Source organism: Salvelinus sp. IW2-2015, linkage group LG36, assembly GCF_002910315.2.
Source record: "Salvelinus sp. IW2-2015 linkage group LG36, ASM291031v2, whole genome shotgun sequence".
NCBI lineage: Eukaryota > Metazoa > Chordata > Actinopteri > Salmoniformes > Salmonidae > Salvelinus > Salvelinus sp. IW2-2015.
Window position 1 is genome coordinate 36,520,867 of NC_036875.1, and position 20,739 is coordinate 36,541,605.

Sequence of the window (20,739 nt, forward strand, 5' to 3'; positions counted from 1 at the left end):
CCACATGATGTCTAGCATTGTCTTGTCATTAGGAGAACCCAGGGCCAGACCGCACCAGCATATGTCTCACAAAGGGTCTGAGGATCTCATCTCGGCGTACCTAATGGCAGTCAGGCTACCTCTGGCGGCACATGGAGGGCTGTGCGGCCCCCCCAAAGAAATGCCACCCCACACCATGACTGACTCACTGCCAAACCTCGGTCATGCTGGGATGTTGCAGGCAGCAGAACGTTCCACAGGCATCTCCAGACTCTGTCACGTCTGTCACGTGCTCAGTGTGAACTGCTTTCATCTGTGAAGAGCACAGGGCGCAGTGGCGAATTTGCCAATCTTGGTGTTCTTGGCAAATGCCATACGTCCTGCACGGTGTTGGCTGTAAGCACAACCCCCACCTGTGGACGTCGGGCCCTCATACCACCCTCATGGAGTCTGTTTCTGACCGTTTGAGCAGACACATGCACATTTGTGGCCTGCTGGAGGTCATTTTGCAGGGCTCTGGCAGTGCTCCTCCTTGCACAAAGGCGGAGGTAGGGGTCCTGCTGCGTGGTTGTTGCCCTCCTACGGCCTCCTCCACGTCTCCTGATGTACTGGCCTGTCTCCTGGTAGCGCCTCCATGCTCTGACACTACGCTAGACAGACCAGCAATTCTTGCCCAGCTCGCAATTGATGTCCATCCTGGATGAACTGCACTACCTGAGCCACTTGTGTGGGTTGTAGACTCCGTCTCATGCTACCACTAGAGTGAAAGCACCGCCAGCATTCAAAAGTGACCAAAAACTCAGAGCAGGAAGCATAGGAACTGAGAAGTGGGCTGTGGTCACCACCTGCAGAACCACTCCTTATTGGGGGTGTCTTGCTAATTGCCTATAATTTCCACCTGTTTCTGTTATTCCATTTGCACAACAGCATGTGAAATTGATTGTCAATCAGTGTTGCTTCCTAAGTGGCAGTTTGATTTCACAGAAGTATGATTGACTTGAGTTAAATTGTGTTGTTTAAGTGTTCCCTTTATTTTTTTAGCTGTGTGTGTTGTACATGATCCCTCGCCACTCGAGCGGTTCAACTTATCGCGATTCGCTATCTTCGTCAGGATTTTCATAATGACATTTTTTTTTTTTTTGGTGCATTGTGCTCTGCATTCGATTCGCTAAAAAAACTACACTCCCGCTTCTTGTATCAAACATGCTACGAATTGTGCTATCATTTTTGTCGTCTCGTGCAGTTATGTGTACGTACAGTAAAACAGCTTGGCAAATTTACATTAAGTTGGCCAAATTATCTGTAATTTCGAACATCTCCTAACATATAAACCCACTGCAGGAGCAGTCTAGCAGATGCAGGCGGCCCAGTCTGAGAGCAGTGAAACGGCCACACGTGAGTCACTTTATGTATACATGCTAATAGTTGCTAATGGTAAAAAAAAAAAAAGATTTTCTATTTCGCGATGATTCACTTATCGCGGGTCATTTTCGGAGGACGTAACTCCGCCGCGTATAACGGGAGTAGAGACAGGCTTAACTGTAGTATAATGATATATATATTACATACACACAAACAAACGACATCGCTCACGTCACGACATTACAGCTTATGCTGTCATAGATTGTCACAGCTAATGTCTCTGTCCAGACTAGAGTTGGCAGACTGCAGAGGAAGTGCTGACCAGTCAGAAAGAATAGAGAATAGGATGGCAGTGTGTTGACAGATTACCAGATTTGCGATAACACTGGGAGATTGCTTCTCCCGTTTTCACGATAAGGAGGAGATGAGTCCCTGGAGGCCTAGGTGCTGCTAGCTGCAGCGTCACGTATGGGAGTGTCACCACCGTCTCTCCTCTCTGAGGCAAGCAACCTGGCAGACAGAACACTTACAGCTTGCTGCACCATCTGGCCATGCTGACGTCTGCCTTAGAACCAGACACACACACACACACCGTCAGGCAGTCCCTGGGTGTAAGGAAAGACTGTCTCACACACACACACAGGAGTAGAGCATATCTCACCCACTGACGTGATAATGGCAGWGCTTTAGAGGCCACTGGTGTGTTCATGGCAGAGCTTGGTTGAAGGGCCAGTTGCTGCTCACACTCAGGGACACAGTTTTCATCAGTTTAGAACAAGGGTGGGATGTAGGGAGGGGGAGAGGTTAAGGGTTTACAGTGATGCTTTATTACAAAATTGGGAGATTTTTGTCATTGAGGAAACGTCATTGATCTGTTTGGTACAAATAGCTGCTGCTGAAACGGTAGCCTCGGGGAGGGCAGGCAGTGGCTGAGGCTGACCAAAGGAACCGTGTCGTGTGTTGTCCATCCCTCTGCTCTCTAGGTCTCGAGCTCTTGTAGACGAAGCTCCAAGTAGCTTTCTCTAATGAGAATGTCGTCTGATACTGTCACTGTAAAGGAGACTAGTGCCACTATGAGAGGTCTGGAGACTGAGGAGAGCCACAATGCCAGTGCCACACCGACACCAGCAGGGGGAGAAGAGCCAAGCCTGACCAAGACAGATTGCAGGGAGCCGGCAGAGACCCAGCCACAGGCCCAACCTCAGACCCAGCTCCAACCACAGAGGTCAGATGAGAGCTGCTGTCAAGAGAAGGAAACTCAGGTAAACCTCTCATTACAGAGCAGGGTTGTTTGTATCTCTTCCCTGCGTCCCACACCATCCCCACCAGTCAGCCTTTTCCCACTGCTTTCAACCCCCCCCCCCCCCAATCAACTTCTACCCACACAAATTTCTGTATGAAAGTATGGCATGTCAGTTGAAGGGGTTGTGTTATGTACCAGGGGACTACACACCACTGAAGGTATATTCAGCTAGAAACAGGGGGGCTACTGAGACAGGCGGGGTTTGGTGTATTGGGTGGCAGAGCAGGGAGAAATAATTGCTTTCCGATACAGCACAGGCTCAGGGCCAGGGGAGTCTCTGGCAAAGCACAACCATCAATTGTCAGATAATTGAGTTATGAGAATCTGCAGAAGCGGTATACCTCAAAATCACTACTCAGTTATTATACGCTTCAAGGTTAAGGTTTGTGGCGGTTTCTGTATGGCGGGCAGGTTATTACCCCCCCCCCCCCCCCCCCCTCCCTCTTATGTAGCTTGTGAACAGCTAGGCTAGTCTCCCTTGATGCTGTGACATTTCCCTCATGCTTTCTCCCTTTCTGAAGAGCCTTGACCCTGCTTATGTCGGCTCGTTTTCTTTTTCTTATCAGTCGGCAGCGCTAGTTTACTGTCACCTGGCTGCATTGTAAAGGTGGTTTATACAGTATTAGCAGCAGTCAGAGGAGAGCGGTGTCACGGTGCAGCAGTCAGAGGAGAGCGGTGTCACGGTGCAGCAGTCAGAGGAGAGCGGTGTCACGGTGCAGCAGTCAGGAGAGCTGCATCTGAAATGGCACCACATAGAACTCTGGTCAAAAGTAGTGCACTTTATAGGGAATGTGGTGCCATTTCAGTCGTCTCTTAGCCTGGCTAGCCCCCCTTGAACATTACTAAAGGCAGTCAGAGAGTCCAGGTCTAAAGGCAGTCAGAGAGAGAAGAGCTGTAAGGAAATGGAAAGCCCAGAAGTCTGCTGAGGAGAGCTAGGCAAGATGGGAAAAGCTGATCATCTCTTAGCTCAAATCCCAGCTTATCCACTAATGTCTCCTGTGTCACCCCTAGGAGGATGGGGAGGGGAGGTGGAACGAATGTCTTTGTCGCCATCTGTCTCCTCCACTTTGCAGATCTAGACGCCTCACTGAACACATGGTGCTGTTTTAGATGTTTGCAGGAGAGAGCGGTTATGTTGCCGTTCCCTGTGGCCATCCCTCCGAATCTAGGATTCACAGTAGAATGGAGGCCAAGGCTCGCTCTCTTTCCAAATCCTCTACTGCAGTCACTTATTTAGCCTTGGGTGTAATGTAGCCTGATGCATTAGGGCTAACAAATATAAATGTTATTGTGCATTAACCATTAATAAACACGGTAGAATCTGTTGGACATTTAGACAAAAGAAAAGATTATAAAAAATAAAATAATTATAACCCTTTGTGTAGGGATGGTTTTAGTAKCAGATTCCCGTATTCTTTAGTCTGTCATTTCACTTAGTCCTCCTCAGTCAGTTTGTTGTTAAGGGGAATCATCCCAGGACTTACAGACAATGAGACCCCTGTCTTATGGTCTATTTTGTCTCATTGCCTACTGTGCAGCAGCAGACATCGGAACAGACAGGAAAAAGGCTCAAGGTACAGGAGGCATGTTTGCTTGATGAACCCCATCATCCAGTAGTTGACAATGAATTGTTTCCCTTTCATTTACACACTGCCTGCATTTTTGTAAATGTCCGTTTAAAAAAAAAAAAAGTTTTGTTATTTTGAAGGGAACGCATTTTTTGTGTGAATTATATTTTTGTTGCTTGTTTTTGTGTGTGTAGTTTTCAGTTATTCAAGTGCAAATTTTAAATTTGAATGCATCAGAAACAGGACGAGTGATCTGACCAGTTTATGGTTAACGTAGGTGACAGTGTGCATGGTTTCTTCTCGAGCTTGGAAAACTCTACTCGTAAGTGGGTTGCTATGCCAGTGTGTGCTGTGCTTGCACGGGAGTTCTGSGTTCCTTTTCCTCCCTCGACGCGTGTGGTTTGTTTTTAAACTACCTGCACAATCTCTTTGTCCCATCCTGACTCTGTTCTTAACCCTCACCACTCTCCAATCCCCAGTCTAACTCAAAGTTAAAGTTAGTTCGAAGCCTGGCTGTTTGCGAAGAGTCCTCTCCTCCTCCTATTGCTACTGATCTGCCTCGAGAACATCAGGTAACCACCACCCTCCCATGACAATTCTCAAGCCCTCCTCCTCCCCCTGAACCCTCATCTGGTGTTTAACCATCATTTCATTGCATATGTATACCCTTCAAATGCATCTCTTCTAATAGAGAAATATCAAGAGGTTCATAAGAAATTCCTCTGGTTTGTTGCCACTCTCCACTCTTCTTCATCTTCAGCCTCCAGAACAGTAGTGTTCCAACAAACTTCTGAATAATTTATTTTAATAACATAAATTCTGTCAAGCAAAATAAAAGTGTACTATTGAAGTACCTACCTAGATTCATACTCTTGAACTGTTGAGCGATAGAGATTTCCTTTCCTGGGATTTCTTTTATCACGCTATTCACAATCCCTCGCTTTCACTCAGTCTGTGCTGCACCAAAGCCCTGTTAGCAAACTTCATCTCTTCCAGGCTAGTACTTTTCACAGGGGTGGAGCAAAACATTCACCATTCTTCCATTTTAAACATTGCAGCTTTCCTTTCCTCCCCCATTTTAGAAAAATACCTCTCCTTTCCCTGGGCGTCATGTTGTACACTTGTTCTACTTTAGTATTGACTTTGAAAGACGAAAGGGAAGTCATTCTTTCTCCTTCAGATTCTTAATCAATGAGATGGAGGGAAACACCTGCTCGCTTTCTAGATGCTCTGTAGGGTGTGAATAAGGAGGAGGGAAACACCTGCTCGGTTTCTAGATACTCTATAGGGTGTGAATGAGGAGGAGGGAAACANCCTGCTCGGTTTCTAGATACTCTATAGGGTGTGAATGAGGAGGAGGGAAACACCTGCTCGGTTTCTAGATACTCTATAGGGTGTGAATGAGGAGGGGGGAAACACCTGCTCGGTTTCTAGATACTCTATAGGGTGTGAATGAGGAGGGGGGAAACACCTGCTCACTTTCTAGATATTCTGTAGGGTGTGAATGAGGGGGGAAACACCTGCTCGGTTTCTAGATGCTCTGTAGGGTGTGAATGCTCAAGACCATAGCATTGAACTGACAACCCCTAATACCCATGGGTTTTCCAACCAGCTACAGAATCTGTAAACTTGGGACGGTGGGGGTTCTCATTGTCCTGATGGATAGCAAGCTACTGAGAAAAGGGAACACCTGATCCCGTTTTCTGCTTCATAAAAGGTGACTACAACAGTCGTGTCTTTATTTTACAGGAGAACATTGAGATCCAGTTCACCCAGTCGTTTGACAAAGAGGAGTCGTCGTCATCGCCCATCAAGAATGAAGTGGACCAAGATAAAGGAGTGGAGAAGCTGCTGGAGAAGACTGAARGGATGCCCAGGAAGATGCTGTCCAGAGGTAGACATCGTCTGCCTCCCCTGGTCAAAACAAGTGCACTATATACCGAATAGGTTTCCATTTGGGACACATCCATCGTGTGTGGGTAGGCACTAGGCACCTACTATGGTCAGTAACCAGAGGTTTCTCAGAGGTTGTGAAGTTTCTTCAAATTTAAGAAAATAAGAGGTCTCAAGGACCCAATAAGCCTTCAATGCTTCTGTAAAAGTGAAAACGCAATTGATGGTCTATGTCCTGCAAGCTTAGCATACATTCTTTCCCCCCAAAGKGTTTGTTTCTCATTAAGTACTCGATACATTTTTGCAAAGTTTCTGTGAAATGAGGAGACACAATAGAATAGTTAGTAATCAATGCCTTTTTCTCCTCCCTCCAGATTCCAGTCAGGAATACACAGACTCTACTGGGATCGATGTCCATGAGTTCTTAGTAAACACGCTGAAAAACAACCCCAGGTGTGTAGACATGCCAGCCATTTAGAAACCTTTTGTCTGCATCCACAAGCCAAGCTGAGCTGTTGTTCTTTCACTGGTGATTAAGCAAACACTCTTTCTCTTAAAGGTTACATTTAGAACATTTGGCTTCTTCATTAGTCGATTACTAATTGCAGTTTCTGTCATACCCTGAGGTAATGAGATGAGTGCTAAAATTACTGAACGGACACCAAACTAATTCTCTCCATGTTCAATCCATTATATTCACAGGGACAGAATGATGCTTCTGAAGTTGGAACAGGACATTCTTGACTTTATCAGTAATAACGAGTGAGTAGTTCAGCTGAGTAATTTTTTTGTTGTTGGTGCATTTCAACTGAATTTGAGTGAGTTGAGTCTCATGTCTTGATTTCTTGGGGGGTTTAATTTCAACAGAATAATCTGTTTCTGGTCATTTATTAAGCCCATGCATAATTTCGTGTGATGTCACTTTCTGCTAATGAGATTTCACTCTGGGCTATGTTGGACCGTTTTGCCCAGAACGACTCTTCCTAATTGTTCTGTAATCTCTCTTTGAATTATTGATTTGATCCACTGTCCTCTCCTCCCATTCTTTCTCCTCTCCCTCCTAAAACCTCCTCGGTCCTCTCTCCCTCCCCTTCCAACAACCTCTCCTACCCCAGAAGCCAGAAGAGAAAGTTCCCTCCGATGACCTCCTACCACAGAATGCTGCTGCACCGCGTTGCAGCCTACTTCGGCCTCGACCACAACGTCGACCAAACCGGGAAATCTGTAATCATCAACAAAACTAGCAATACGAGAATGTGAGTAATCTCCCTTTCTGCCACAACCAATAATTCAATTTCTCAGCCTTACTCTAATTCAAACTGCTTAGGCTGCAGAAATGACTGGCTCCGTATCTTCTGCCGAGGGTAAACAGATTTTTCTTTGCGACCCCTGAAATTAGTTTTTGGGGAAACTTCATTATCTGCTTTTTCAATATTGCAATGAGGAAGGTAGGGAGGAGGAGAGTTAGAGGCGGAAGGGAGATGGTGTAAACATGTCAGGTTTCTTAGAAAGAAGCCCTACCACAACTCCCGTTTTCATTGTTATTTTCTCTGCTCTCCCTCCCCTTTTCTCCATCTCTCTCTTTCTGCTGCTACTCTCTCTCTGCTCTATATAATATATATATATATATTATATATAATATATTTTTTTTTTTTTTTGTGTAGACCTGATCAGAAGTTTTCAGAACACATCAAAGATGACAAAACTGACGACTTCCAAAAGCGGTACATTCTCAAAAGGGACAACTCCGGCTCAGACAAAGATGACAATATGGTAAGAGTTGTTTAATGTGAGCCGCTCCAGATCTATACTGGACCGCATTATGATCAATTAACTTCCAAGAAAAAAGTTAGAATTTGAAAAATAATCATTAGATCTTCACCATGAAAGCCAAAGCCAGTAAAGTTCTGAAAATACATAAACCCACTGAAAAATGTATTTTCCTCTGCACAAAAGCAGTAGTCAATGGCAAATGGTATTGGTGTTTAGTTCAGTGTTTCCTAGAGTAAATTCCCTAAGCCTCCTGTTGGTGTTAACAAACCATAGTGCTAAATGAGTGTTGATGTGTCTAGATTTTGGTCCAAAATCATAGTGTTGACATGTCTAGATGTTAGTGCTAAGCAAGGTGCTGATGGGTCTAGTGCTAAGCTGGGTGCTGATGGATCTAGTGCTAAGCTGGGTGCTGATGAATCTAGTGCTAAGCTGGGTGCTGATGGGTCTAGACGCTAAGCTGGGTGCTGATGGGTCTAGACGCTAAGCTGGGTGCTGATGGGTCTAGACGCTAAGCTGGGTGCGCTGAATGGGTCTAGAACGCTAAGATGGGTGCTGATGGGTCTAGACGCTAAGCTGGGTGTGATGGGTCTAGACGCTAAGCTGGGTGCTGATGGGTCTAGACGCTAAGCTGGGTGCTGATGGGTTCTAGACGCTAAGCTGGGTGCTGATGGGTCTAGACGCTAAGCTGGGTGCTGATGGGTCTGAACGCTAAGCTGGGTGCTGATGGGTCTAGACGCTAAGCTGGGTGCTGATGGGTCTAGATGTTAAGCTGGGTGCTGATGTGTCTAGATGCGGATGAGACTGAAGGAAGACAGGAGGAGTAAGTCTATAGAGGAACGAGAGGAGGATTACCAGAGGGCCAGAGACAGGATATTCGCTCAAGATGTAAGAACCCTCCTTTAATATTAATTGAATAGCTTTTAAATGCAGATTGAGAGTTTGATTCAATATAAACAAGTAGATAACATAAATTATTTTATTACAGGATCCAGATGGCTTTCCTCTTGAAAAAAGAATACAGGAGGATGATGCCTGTAACAGCACACAGCAAAGACGGCAAATCTTTAGGTCATTATCTCTCAACATAACATAGCCATGACACTTTCCCCATCTCGTACTCTCTGCTATGAAGGTCCTTAATAGCATAGAATGTTCCTGTTTCTTATAATAGCTAATACATGTATAATCCCATCATGGTTTAAAATGGATCCTTCCTCAGGTTAAAAGATGGCCGCTCGGCCAACAGTTGCCAGAGCAGCTCTGAGAACGAGCCCAAGAACGCTGAACCCCGGCCGTGGAGCAGCACTGACTCTGACAGCTCAAACCGTAACCTGAGGCCAGCCATGACCAAAGCAAGCAGCTTCAGCGGCATCTCTGTCCTCATCAGGGGAGACAGCTCAGGCAGCAGCAAGAGCATGGGTCGCCTCTCTAAGACTGGTAAATAACCTCCACTTCCACCATCAACTAGCCTGGTTAAACCAGACTGAATGCCACATTCCATGGTGTTCAGTCTGGTTTAACTAAGCTAACCATCAACCACCAACTACAGTTCACTTCACCACAGTTCAAGTCTCCACCCATATATTCGGACTCTGACAATCAGCAGTGCAGCACCTGTCAGTCATAAAAATAGATTGAATAGAAAGGGTGTCATAATGGGTGGACTGGCAGCCATTTTAAGTGTACCCATGCCAGGAAGTAAAATCAGAAAGTGTACGCTTAAATCTGATTTGTTTAGTCAACTTAACTGACACTACAAAAAATACAACCCTAACCCATCAGTTAGCATCATTTGAATGAACATTCTACATTACCATGGCAATCCAGCATCAGTTGATAGAACATTCCAAAATACCATGGCAATTATTGCATCACAATACCAGGCAGACATTGCGAGTGTATCAATGAGTTAACCAGTCAAATTGCCAGGGTCAGAGCTTCCAAGCCTGTTCTATTCAGTCTATTTATATGGTCACAACCATAGAATTAGCAATTTAGTTAGAGTGCGTTCCTAAATTTAATTTTAGCTATCTACTCCTATTTCAGAGCACACTCGTTTGAGTATGCCAGAGCGCAGAAAAACTCGCTGAATGGGACAGGTGTCAGTAAAGTTAGGCAAAAACGGAATTAAATTGTTGCTAGCAGCACAGTCACTAACACGATAGATAACATGACAACAGTAACCAGCACTGCTAGGGCAAGTAAAATGGTCTCAGTGACGTGTTCTCTCGTTTGTGTCTGGAAGTAGGTAGCAAGCTAGCCAACTTTAGCCAGCTAGCTTGGGCTGCCGTTGTGAGGTCAGAACGCTCGGATCAACCCTACTTCTCAGCCAGAGCATCCAGTGTTGCACTGTGAACACTCCGAGAGCGTAACGCTCCAAATTTACGAACGGCCCAGTGAGCACTCTGACACAGTCGAGGCAATTTACGAGYGTACCCTTAATAGGATATCTATGGTACAACCATGGACATCCTATTAAATTACTGGAGGGTCTATGTCATAAACCCACAAAGTTCCAGAATGAGGTAAAAATGGCAGCCATAATGATCAGGGAGAATTACAAACAATTCTAATTGGAATGAATGGTAGTAGAGGCATAATGCAAATTTTACTTATGCAGGGAATTAAAAGTAAGATGTGATATATTAGAAATTGTGTAGTATTGTCAACAAAAAATATTGTCATTATAAATAGTTTATGAAGGTTTTAAAATGTTCTGTATAAATATCCTCTAAAATATGTCAACGGACCATAAATGTCAATGTTGATTTTCTTGGGAAGCGGAGTTCCACAGAGTGCTATTTTATGATACAATATCTGTACTTGTTGAATTTGCAACTTCTCTAAGCCCTATCAACTGATCTCAGCCAGTGTATGGCAGTGGATTGGAATGTTGGCATATTTGCAGTTAATTTGAACAATTCGTGCAATCATTGCACTAAAACTGTCAGTCTAGCTAGCAAAACCATACAGTGTAGAAAAATTCTTAAGTCATTATTTTACATTATCTTATCACAGCACCATTGTCTCACGTCAGATGGTCACTCCTAACGTCACGCTTGTCCCTCAGCCGATCTGTCTTGTAGGGCGTGGAACTCATCTCAACATGTTTTGATTTTACTCATCCGCCTAACGCTAGTTCCTAATTCAGAAAATCACTTGGCTCTCGGTAGCAATGAAGCACTGGCTACTACGGCAAACCATGCTCAATCGGTTGAGCAAACTTGCTGCAGCTAGCAGCCTCGTGCAAGCTTGTTTGGATCGCCATACCGTAGCTAGTTTGCCAGCTTGCTGATAAAGTTATACGGCACTAAAATTATGGGACTGTTCTCAGAAATCGGCATGTATCTGACACTGACAGCTGGCACTGTGCTTCGCTAGTTTGTAACATTTGGCCAACGTGATGACATTGCAGAGAGCAGTCAGTTGTGCTGTACAACTTGGCGCACTAATCACAGCAGAACAGATGTCATGACAACTCATTTGTGCATTAGCTAGAACTTCACTGCGCTAGCTAGTTAGAGGGAGTATTCAGCATGGAGTGTGTGAACTGGCGTTGTTAGCATCCTTGCCTTTCATTTCATATGGATTGATTTGAGACTAGTTCTGCCAGCAAGCAAATATTAGCTAGCAAATTTTCGTGCACATTTTCGAATTTCATAAATACTGATCCTACCACCACAAAACACCTTAGCTAGATGTAGAATTAGGTAGTGCAGACTTCCTCGGGGGGGGGAAGTATATTACAGGTTTGTTGGTAAGATTACCTCTCTTTTGAGGATGAAAGGGGGTTCAGTGAACAATGTCACCTTGGTAATACAACCACCGTAGTAACATTTTTGAATGTTAGTACAGCATATTGTAACCAAACTTCCTTTTAACCATCCGATGCGTGTTTGCTAGTTAGCGTGATGCCCGTCTGCACTGATATCTGACATGAGACAATGATCACAGCACTGGCAAACCATGATTGACAAATGGCTGACCTTTGTCTCATAATAAGAAGATTCTTGTCTATTCTAGTGATCTAATTCTATGGTCACAAAGCCCTGTCCATTTAGAGGAGTGTCCAATCAGGAGCCGTTTGACAAAGGCTTTGAACAGACCCAGTCCCTATGGCTACTCTGCCAGGTGAAATGGGTGTCTCACTGTGGTTGTATTCTCAAACAGATGCCGACAGACGAGGAGAACCAAGCCATCCATTCTTAATCTCCTCCCGTCTGCCTGCATTAACGGGATGTTTATTTATTAGTTTCATTTTATTAGATCAGACATTGACGGAGCACTTTTCTTTGCTATTTAGCAACCTGAGATTCATGCAGGTTTTTCTTAGTGCATTGTCACGCCTTGCTCGCACTTAACATACCACTCACACATGTTCCCAAGACGGTGTCTATTTTTTACATAGTGTGCTTTCTAATGCTTGCCTTTTCAGCATGCTTTCCCCTCCAATTATATCGGCCACTCCTCGTCTCTCATTGTATTAGAAATCATTTGGTATCGCGAGTGTGAATTCATTGGTTATTACATTCAGAGCCCCATCTCAAACATCTTCAGTTTGATAGGTGATGTAGCTAACTGTTTCAACAAAGCAGGACTTAAGCAGTTCTACATTTTCCTGTCATTCCTTTTAACCATAGTGCTACATTTTCCTGTCATTCCTTTAAACCACACGTGTTATGGTAATATTCTATCAGTGGGTTGGTGTTGTTTTTAGAATTGTAGTAGAACGTCTTAGTCAATTGTTTTATTCTATTTAATGTCTTAATGAACTAATAATCTATCTGTTCTAGAATCTATTCATTTCTTAGTTTTCTGCACACCATGGACATGGTGGTGGTGCTCGGACAGTCAAGTGAATAGCAAAACAATGTGAATAGCTAAATGAAGACATTAATCAAGGAATTAATTAACTGGCCAGTTAGAGCTGTTGATATCATTATCCTCTTTCTATTTTATGACAGCATCACTCCCACAGGTAATTAGAATAGATAATTGGCTATGTAGGTTTGGAGATTCAAACCCGACCTTTCGAAGTAGTGCACACCTTTTTTTAATAAAAATAATTTGTTGACCTAAGTAGAAATATAAAGGTATTTATGGCCTCAACAAATTATGTATGATACAGTAATATGTGATTGTGTGGGCCAGACTACAATAAATACCCAATGAATTCAAACCGCGTCGTCTCCAGTAGATACCATCAGTAATATGGCCTTACTGCCTTGCTCCTGTGACCCTTGGAGAGCATCTTATGACTCTCCCCATTCATCCCCACATAACCACTCTGAGCATGGTGTCTGTAGGTTAAGGCTTTCCTTCTCACTCCTTCCTTCCCTAGGTTCTGAGTCTTCGGGTAGTGTAGGGTCCTCCACGGGTTCACTCTCTCGCTCCCAGCCAACCCACCCTGTCCCGGCTCTAACCAAGGCTGGCTACCCCCACAACCACTCTGCGCTTCCCTGCCCAGCGGCCTACCCAGCTGTCTGCGCTAGTAGTACTGTGGTCTATGAGGCGGGAGGCAGGAGCGTGGCACCGCCAGTGAACACAGCTAACACTAGCTACTATTTGCTTCCTCTGGAAGCCACAGGGATACCGCCAGGGAGTGTCCTGGTCAACCCACACACAGGTTGGTAACCTAACCCTACCTACCAGGTTTAGTTGAAGTACAGGGGCATGCCATGGGGTATGCAAAATGTGTCTTGTGTTTGTATCCTGTCATTGGGTTTCTTTCACAAACTGATAACTTCTCTTTCAAACTAACACGACTCGCATAACTTGCTGCTTATTCCCCCAATGCTTTCTTCTTGTGGTGTTGAGGGAGAGAGGGAACTATAGCTTCTGATGGTAGCGTGTGTTGTCTTCTTGCAAGCAGCAAAGTGTTGGAACACCACAGTAGAACACAGAACACCAGGCGTCCTTCATTCATTATTTCTGATGTATTTGAGTTGTGATGCTGCTGAGTCTTTTGGAGGAGGTGATAATTACAAGTTGCTTTAACTGCCCTTTAAAAAGTAAACCCAACCGACAGATTGCGTATCTCTTTTCCTCAAATTATTCCGAATTGACACAGGAGTCACTGTCTAATGACGCGGCTTGCATGCAAATGAGAATCTGTGTCTCTGCCTTCCACAAATGAGGAGGGAACGGAAGCACTTTGAAAAACGATGGCTGTCTCGTAAGATCAATATACCCTGACTTTGGTCAAAACAAATTCCCCAAAGTGTTGCTGAGACACGGGATAATGAAGCCACACTGTACAGTGTTATTGGATATAGAGAAAATGGATAGTGGGCGAGTCGAAGCTTTGATGTATAATGTATTCCTCTTCACTCTGCTGGTTCAATGGACATCCTAGAGAATGTTGCTTCTTAAATATGCATGGGACTGTCTGATAAGCCCGGGTATATGGCGCTGGCACTAATATSATTTTCGAGAGCCAGCCAGGGCTGTGCAATTGCTTATTGACCTTTCCTAAGGAGTTGGAAAATGGGAAATTCTTGTGTAGAACCCAGAGAATTAATTTTGCCACCTGATAGTTAACTCTGAGTTATTTTCAGGGTCATCAAACGGTCATTTGGGCATTGAACGTGGGGGGAAAAATGTAGGAAACCCACCCTCTCTCCACAAGTCGTCCAACGTCCTGAGGCAGCGAAGCATCCCCAAACCATCACACTACCACCACTATGCTTGACCGTTGGTATGAGGTTCTTACTGTGGAATGCACTGTTTGTTTTTGCCAGGTGACCCATGTCATCCAAAAAGGTGTACTTTTGACTCATCTGTCTATAGAACGTTCTTCCAAGAGTCTTGATGATCATCCAGGTGCATCCGGAACGAGATGGATTCCATTTTATGTCTGGCGAAAACAAAACACCGTATTCCACATGAAGAACCTCATACCAACTCTGAATCATGGTGGTGGTAGTGTGATGGTTTGGGGATGCTTTGCTGCCTCAGGACCTGGACAACTTGCCTTAATAGAAGGAACCATGAATTCTGCTCTGTATCAGAGAATTCTACAGGATACAGGATGTCAGGCTATCTGTCTGTGAGCTGAAGCTCAGCTGAGTCATGCAGCAAGACGATCCAAAACACACAAACAAGTCAACTTGAAAATGGTCAACAAATTTGAAGTTTTGAAATGGCCTTGTCAAAGTCCAGACCTAATCCCAATTTGAGATGTTGAGGCAGGACTTAAAACAAGTAGTTCAGGCTTGAAAACCAACAAATGTCGCTGAGTTAAACCAGTTCTGCATGGAAGAGTGGGCCGAAATTTCTCCACAGCAAYGTGARAGATTGATCAACAACTACAGGAAGCACTTGGTTGCAGTCAGTGTAGCTAAAAGTGGCACAACCAGTTATTGAGTGTAAGGGGGCAATTACTTTTTCACACAGGGRAATTGGGTGATGCATAACTTTGTTAAATAAATAAATATTTGTAAATTCATGTTCCCTTTATCTAATAATAGGTTTTTGTTGAAGAGCTGATAACATTCAATATAAAAAAAAAATTAAAAAAAACTAAGGGGGCAAATACATTTCCACGGCTCTGTATGTGTAACGTGTTTGTCTGTGTGAACCCTTGTCCCTATGATAATGTCTATAACCAACCGGTGCTTCAGTAGACGTGTATAGAATACAAATGTAAAGGAAAAACCAGCCTGTTGTGATGAAGTCATACACTGGAACTGGGTGTCTCAGGATTGTTCCGTGGCACTAACCTCTTTTCTGCACCAAAAATACCTTCTTAAACCGATATTCAGCTTTCAGAGCCAGCCTATTTCAGTGAACCACAGAGAAATGCATTGATTCTTTCATCAAGTAGCAGCTCAGGGAAATTCACTGGAGCACAAGGCATTTTTCACCAGAGATTTTGAAATAAGCCCTTGGATAAAATGATGTGTCATATTCTCCACGTAAAGTGCCTCCTCCACAACATTTTTWGTATTTTTCCTGCTCATGCAAAGGGGAACATTTATTATAAATATTTACTCACTTTGCTGTGTGAATTCATAAATAGGCTATGTAAATGAAGCCCCCTGGATACTCTGTCTTCAGCTGCTGTAAGGATAATGATAGCCATTACATTTCTGGATACCTAGCAATTTGGCAAACTGTATCAAAGCGTTGAAGTTATCTATTTAATGTTGATAATGGGGCCAGTGTCGATAGTGATGATGATAATGTTGAAAATATTCATTATTATTGATGTGATTTATAGAGATGGAAAGTGTTGCTTGATAGTGTTGACGATAATGCTGAAAAAAATGATTGTGTTTATAGAGATGCTAGTTTTGGTGTTTTTTCCAGTGTGTTTTCAGCCCTGCCCTTCTCTCTCGCTGCAGGACAGCCGTTTGTGAACCCGGATGGAAGTGCTGTGGTGTACAACCCCAACCACGGCATGGCTCCTCAGCATCATAATCAGCAGGGCAGGACCCAGCAGCCCATTCCCACTCCTCCGCACTTGCCTGGCCAGCACCAGCCCACCAATCACAACCACGTCCTCGCACAGGTCCGCTAACACCCTTCAGCAGGCCACAGAATTGAATTTGAATTAAATGAAATAGAACCCCTAGGAGTAAATGTATATGTCACAGGCTTACTCATAACATCTACTATACACCCACATTCACATTACAAACACAGTGCTTGTACAGTCTGAGAGGGCAGGGGAAAGTAGGAAGTGAACTGATGCACATGCTCAGTTCTTACACAGACATCCTAAACCATCCTGAAGATTGACATGGCCCTCATTTTTCAAAACATTACCATGACAGCTCATGGGGGTGGTTGTCATGCCTACGGTGTTATTCATTGAGGAAACTTTGCAACCTTTCTCCTTAGTCGCCACCCCTGTCAGGGGAAATGAATTGAGTTCAGAGTGTCAGCTAAACCCTGTGACCACTGGTGCAGCACACAGCCCAAATGGTAATCATTAGCGTTTATACAGGCCCTGAGTGGTAGGAATAGCGATCTCTAATGGCAAGATCCTCAACACAACCTGTCATGGAGAGCCCCTTTAAAAAACATTATTTTAAAAAATCTTTTTTTTTAAACAGCCGGAAGGCTTGACATTCATTAGTGAAAATGGAAGGGCAGGAAATTGACTTGACCTCTGATAGTGTGGGTGCACTACCCAGGGGTCGGGCAAGGATGCCTCCCCTCCCTCCCCATAGTGAAGAAGCAACGCCCCTTCCTAATAAAGACATCATTCCAAACCGGGGGGGGGCGGGGCCTGATGAGAGGATATTTATTTTTGAACAAAGAGCTGTCCCATTGCTTTCATATCAATAGATTTTCACCAGTCGGCCTTGGTAGAGAATGGAGGATATCCATGGCCATCTATTGACTGAGGTTAATTAACTTCATTACTGTTGGATTCCCCCATGTGTAGTTGGATTCCCCCATGTGTAGTTGGATTCCCCCCTGAGCTAGCGCTGATTCACTCCGTTAACTAATATACTGTTCCTCTATTGTTTGAGATGATGATACTTTCTCCGCTTGTGACGTTTGCAATCTCTGCCTAATGTCTGACTAAACCCGATGCCCTCTACTTCTTCTCTACCTCTACTTCTCTCATCTACCTCTTCTCCTCTACTGTTTTTCCTCACCTCTGTCTGTTCTGTCCCTTCCTCAGCCGGTCCGGCCCCTCCAGCCCTCTGCTCAGCCTGTCCAGTACTCGTCTGTCTCTTACCCATCTCAGCTCCTCTCCGTCTCCCCTGACCAACTATACACTGTGGTACTTTACTCTTCTTCTCTTCACTCTTCTTTTCTCCTCTTCCCTCCTTCCCCCCCAGTCTTTTTGTCATTCTATGCCATCTTCGGGCTAGGTTTAAAAAAAGCTGTGGATTAAACTTTTGTAAATGAGTAGTGAACTTATGCTACTGAAAGAATACACACAAGGATGGAATTTAGCAAAAGTTCCTGAAGTTATATTCACTAGTCTCAGGCATTACTTCTCAAGGCTAGTCAATGTCAATGTCCCCCTTGTAATTGCTGACCAAACCGCCTGTGTTGCGAGCGTTGCAAAATAAATGTTCACGTTATTCAATAATTTTATCTAATCTTCGGGTGCGCGTCGACGGGCGTCAGTCTAGCCAGGCTAGGAGCATACTAATCCACATGGGTTATTGAAATATGAAAGAGGTCCACACTCCAGTCCAGTTGGAAGCGGTAATGCACCTCAGTTGGTTGCCAACTGCCATGTAAAGTCCACAGAAAACGATGAGAGATTAACCAAAGAAAACAAAAAAAAACAGCTACGTTTCCTCTTATCTGTGGATTAATTGTCGGAGTAGAGAACACACAATTTTTTGTGAATCAAAAGGGGTCAAAGTTCCAGCAACAAAAAAGGATCATATGCATTTCAGGTAAAATAATAATCCAATGTTTATTTTCCAGGACAAATTAGCTAGCAACTGCAAGCTAGTTAAATGTCCATGAATGTTTCATGTGTGTTTCGACCTGTCCATAAATTAATATAGTTAGTTGGTTTTGATAATTTTCGCATCTGGTGGTGATGGACAAAATCTCACGTGGACTGACGTACRGAGGCTTTTTGGTCAGCATGTTAATTAGACTTCAATAAATGCCAATTAATGATAAATTGAATCAGTTTTGCTACCCCACTCCCTCCATTGACGCAAATCATGTGTTCTACTGGCCTCTTTCCTGACATCCCTCTACGAATCAACATCCCTTAATGACTAATTACATCAATTTTACCGTCTAACTGAATATGATATTCTATAAATAGCAATGCTTAAAGTTCCTAACCACTCAACCACCTGCCGCCTAGTAAAGTAAACCACACCACACTTAAGCAAGTCAGGATGACTTCAGTTTAATGTTTTAGGGCCTTCAGGTTTGTTCTTTGCATGGGTGGCTGTATCCAGTTATATTGCTGTAGGCTAGTACAGTAGTTCAAAGTTCAGTGACTACACTAGGAGCCAGCAGTATAAAAGTCTTTGGGGTTTCAAAAAAGTGCCATATAAAAGTACTATGTATTATTTATTACATACAAGGTCCTGTAGTAGTTCAACTAGAGCCACGACAGAACTGTTAATAATAAATATATAATCTATGCATATAACATGTTTCTGTGTGTTCCATCCCACAGCAAGAGAACCTGGGAGCCCAGTTCAGCCACATGAGTCTGTCCCGGCAGGCCTCTGGGGAGGGCCCCTCCGTGGTGCTCCAGGCCCCCCCGCAGCAGCAGCAGGGCTTCATGGTGCCCCCCCAAGGCCAGCCTGTCCCTGCCCCCCAGGCCTACAACACCCCCGCCCCTCCGCCTGTCAACCAGCCACTCATGCAGCAACAAGGTTACATGCAGCAGGTATGTTACTGTACATCCGACCCTTACCTGGTTTATTCCTATTAGGTTATACAATGTACTCCGTTTTATTAGTACTATTATACGTTATTTCCATCTGACTATCTTGATCAATGCTTGGCCGGTCTCTTTATTCCTTCGTCTACATGGTTGTAATGTTTCATCATTAGTATCTGAGAGATACATATACAGTAAATTTGTTCATAGATACTTTCTCTCAACTTAAAATAGCATTTAAATTGGACTTGTTAACTATGCCACTGCAGCTGAGGGACTGTACTCTAGGTTTAGAGACCTCCGAGAGCTGCATAGCAGTAGTGGTATCTCATTTTGGACTGCTTCATCTCTGCCTACAGATGCCAGCGTGTTACTGTGGGCCAGGCCAGTACCCCCTGTCCAACCAGGGGTACAGGCCTGTGGGCACAGTGCAGTATAGTGCCCTGCAGAGCCAGCCAATGCCCCCGCCCACACAACAGACAGGTAAATATCTAACACAGGCTGAACCAGTAACTCAACCATTCATCTCAGCTGCCTAGTTCCTCTATTAAAAACAGGTGTCACATCAGGTGTTTTTTTGGGGGGGGGGGGTTTTCTGGCGTAATATCTGGAATACCATCAGTGGAGTGGTGTGCATGACATTTATTTACATGGGTGGTTAAATCCATGTCTTTCTCCCTGTGTGGTATGTTTTTTACATGTTCTATCTTACTGCAGTGTGAGCATGGTTGTTACCGCTCTATTCACACTCTTTATTTTCTATTGCTCTAAGCACTTTGTTGTCTCTGGTTATCTGCACTTATGGCAGGTACACAATAGGCTCATCTCAATAAACTGTGGCAGGGAAAGTAGACGGTGCCCCTGGGGCAGAGGAGCAGTGCGAAAAGCTGACTACTGTGTTAGAACGCTTTTCTCTGCAGGTTTGGCCGTTGTGTTGCCTTGGCCTTTAAGCCCACACAATAACAAATTCCAATCAAAAACACCGTTAGCATTGTCTCCTTCGTCTCCACTGCGTATCGCTGAAGCATCATTCATTGGCCTGTCTAGAGAAACGGATGCTCCGCTGCACCATTGAAATACAAAGTCAATCGGATCTCTTAATGGGAATGGGGAATTTTGTTTTAATTACCTGGCAGCCTTTGTACATGCATCGGTCATGCAGATTGGCAGTGGAGAACAGGATGGGGAAATTATCTGGAGTTGAAAATGTCAGGACCCACAGGCGTATAAATATTGTTACGTTTTAAGTCAGGTGTTTAGAGGGGTTTCTTACCTGGATATCAGCCCTCCAGGTGGGGGTAACAACCAAAGTGCCTATTCTGGATACGGGTGGAAGTTGACCGTCCACAGAAGAAGCAAAGGTCCTGGATACGGGGCCGGGGCGCTGTCTGAGAGGCCTATAATTCTCACAGTGAACCGGTCTCTTTTCCAGCCCCTCACTTTCACCTCTTCAGACAGAACTGTTAGCCAACAACCCTCCACAGCTAAGCACTCAATCAAACTGCTGTAAAAGTCAGCCATTTTAAAGCCTT

General features: G+C 44.2%; 1 protein-coding gene across 3 annotated transcripts in view; it reads left to right on the plus strand.

The window, feature by feature from the left end:
* The window catches only part of LOC111959415 (R3H domain-containing protein 1), a 58,809-nt gene that overhangs the window by 26,748 nt on the left and 11,322 nt on the right, over window positions 1–20,739 (plus strand). For all 3 annotated transcript variants that reach the window (XM_023980933.2, XM_023980932.2, XM_023980931.2), the window contains exons 3-18: window positions 2,400–2,603; window positions 4,183–4,218; window positions 4,692–4,784; window positions 5,962–6,106; window positions 6,480–6,558; window positions 6,808–6,867; window positions 7,221–7,361; window positions 7,770–7,878; window positions 8,668–8,763; window positions 8,864–8,946; window positions 9,098–9,315; window positions 13,220–13,504; window positions 16,224–16,390; window positions 17,516–17,617; window positions 18,998–19,213; window positions 19,567–19,690. In XM_023980933.2, coding sequence (XP_023836701.1) covers window positions 2,400–2,603; window positions 4,183–4,218; window positions 4,692–4,784; window positions 5,962–6,106; window positions 6,480–6,558; window positions 6,808–6,867; window positions 7,221–7,361; window positions 7,770–7,878; window positions 8,668–8,763; window positions 8,864–8,946; window positions 9,098–9,315; window positions 13,220–13,504; window positions 16,224–16,390; window positions 17,516–17,617; window positions 18,998–19,213; window positions 19,567–19,690 — 2,158 coding nt within the window. The remainder of the gene's footprint in view (window positions 1–2,399; window positions 2,604–4,182; window positions 4,219–4,691; window positions 4,785–5,961; window positions 6,107–6,479; window positions 6,559–6,807; window positions 6,868–7,220; window positions 7,362–7,769; window positions 7,879–8,667; window positions 8,764–8,863; window positions 8,947–9,097; window positions 9,316–13,219; window positions 13,505–16,223; window positions 16,391–17,515; window positions 17,618–18,997; window positions 19,214–19,566; window positions 19,691–20,739) is intronic.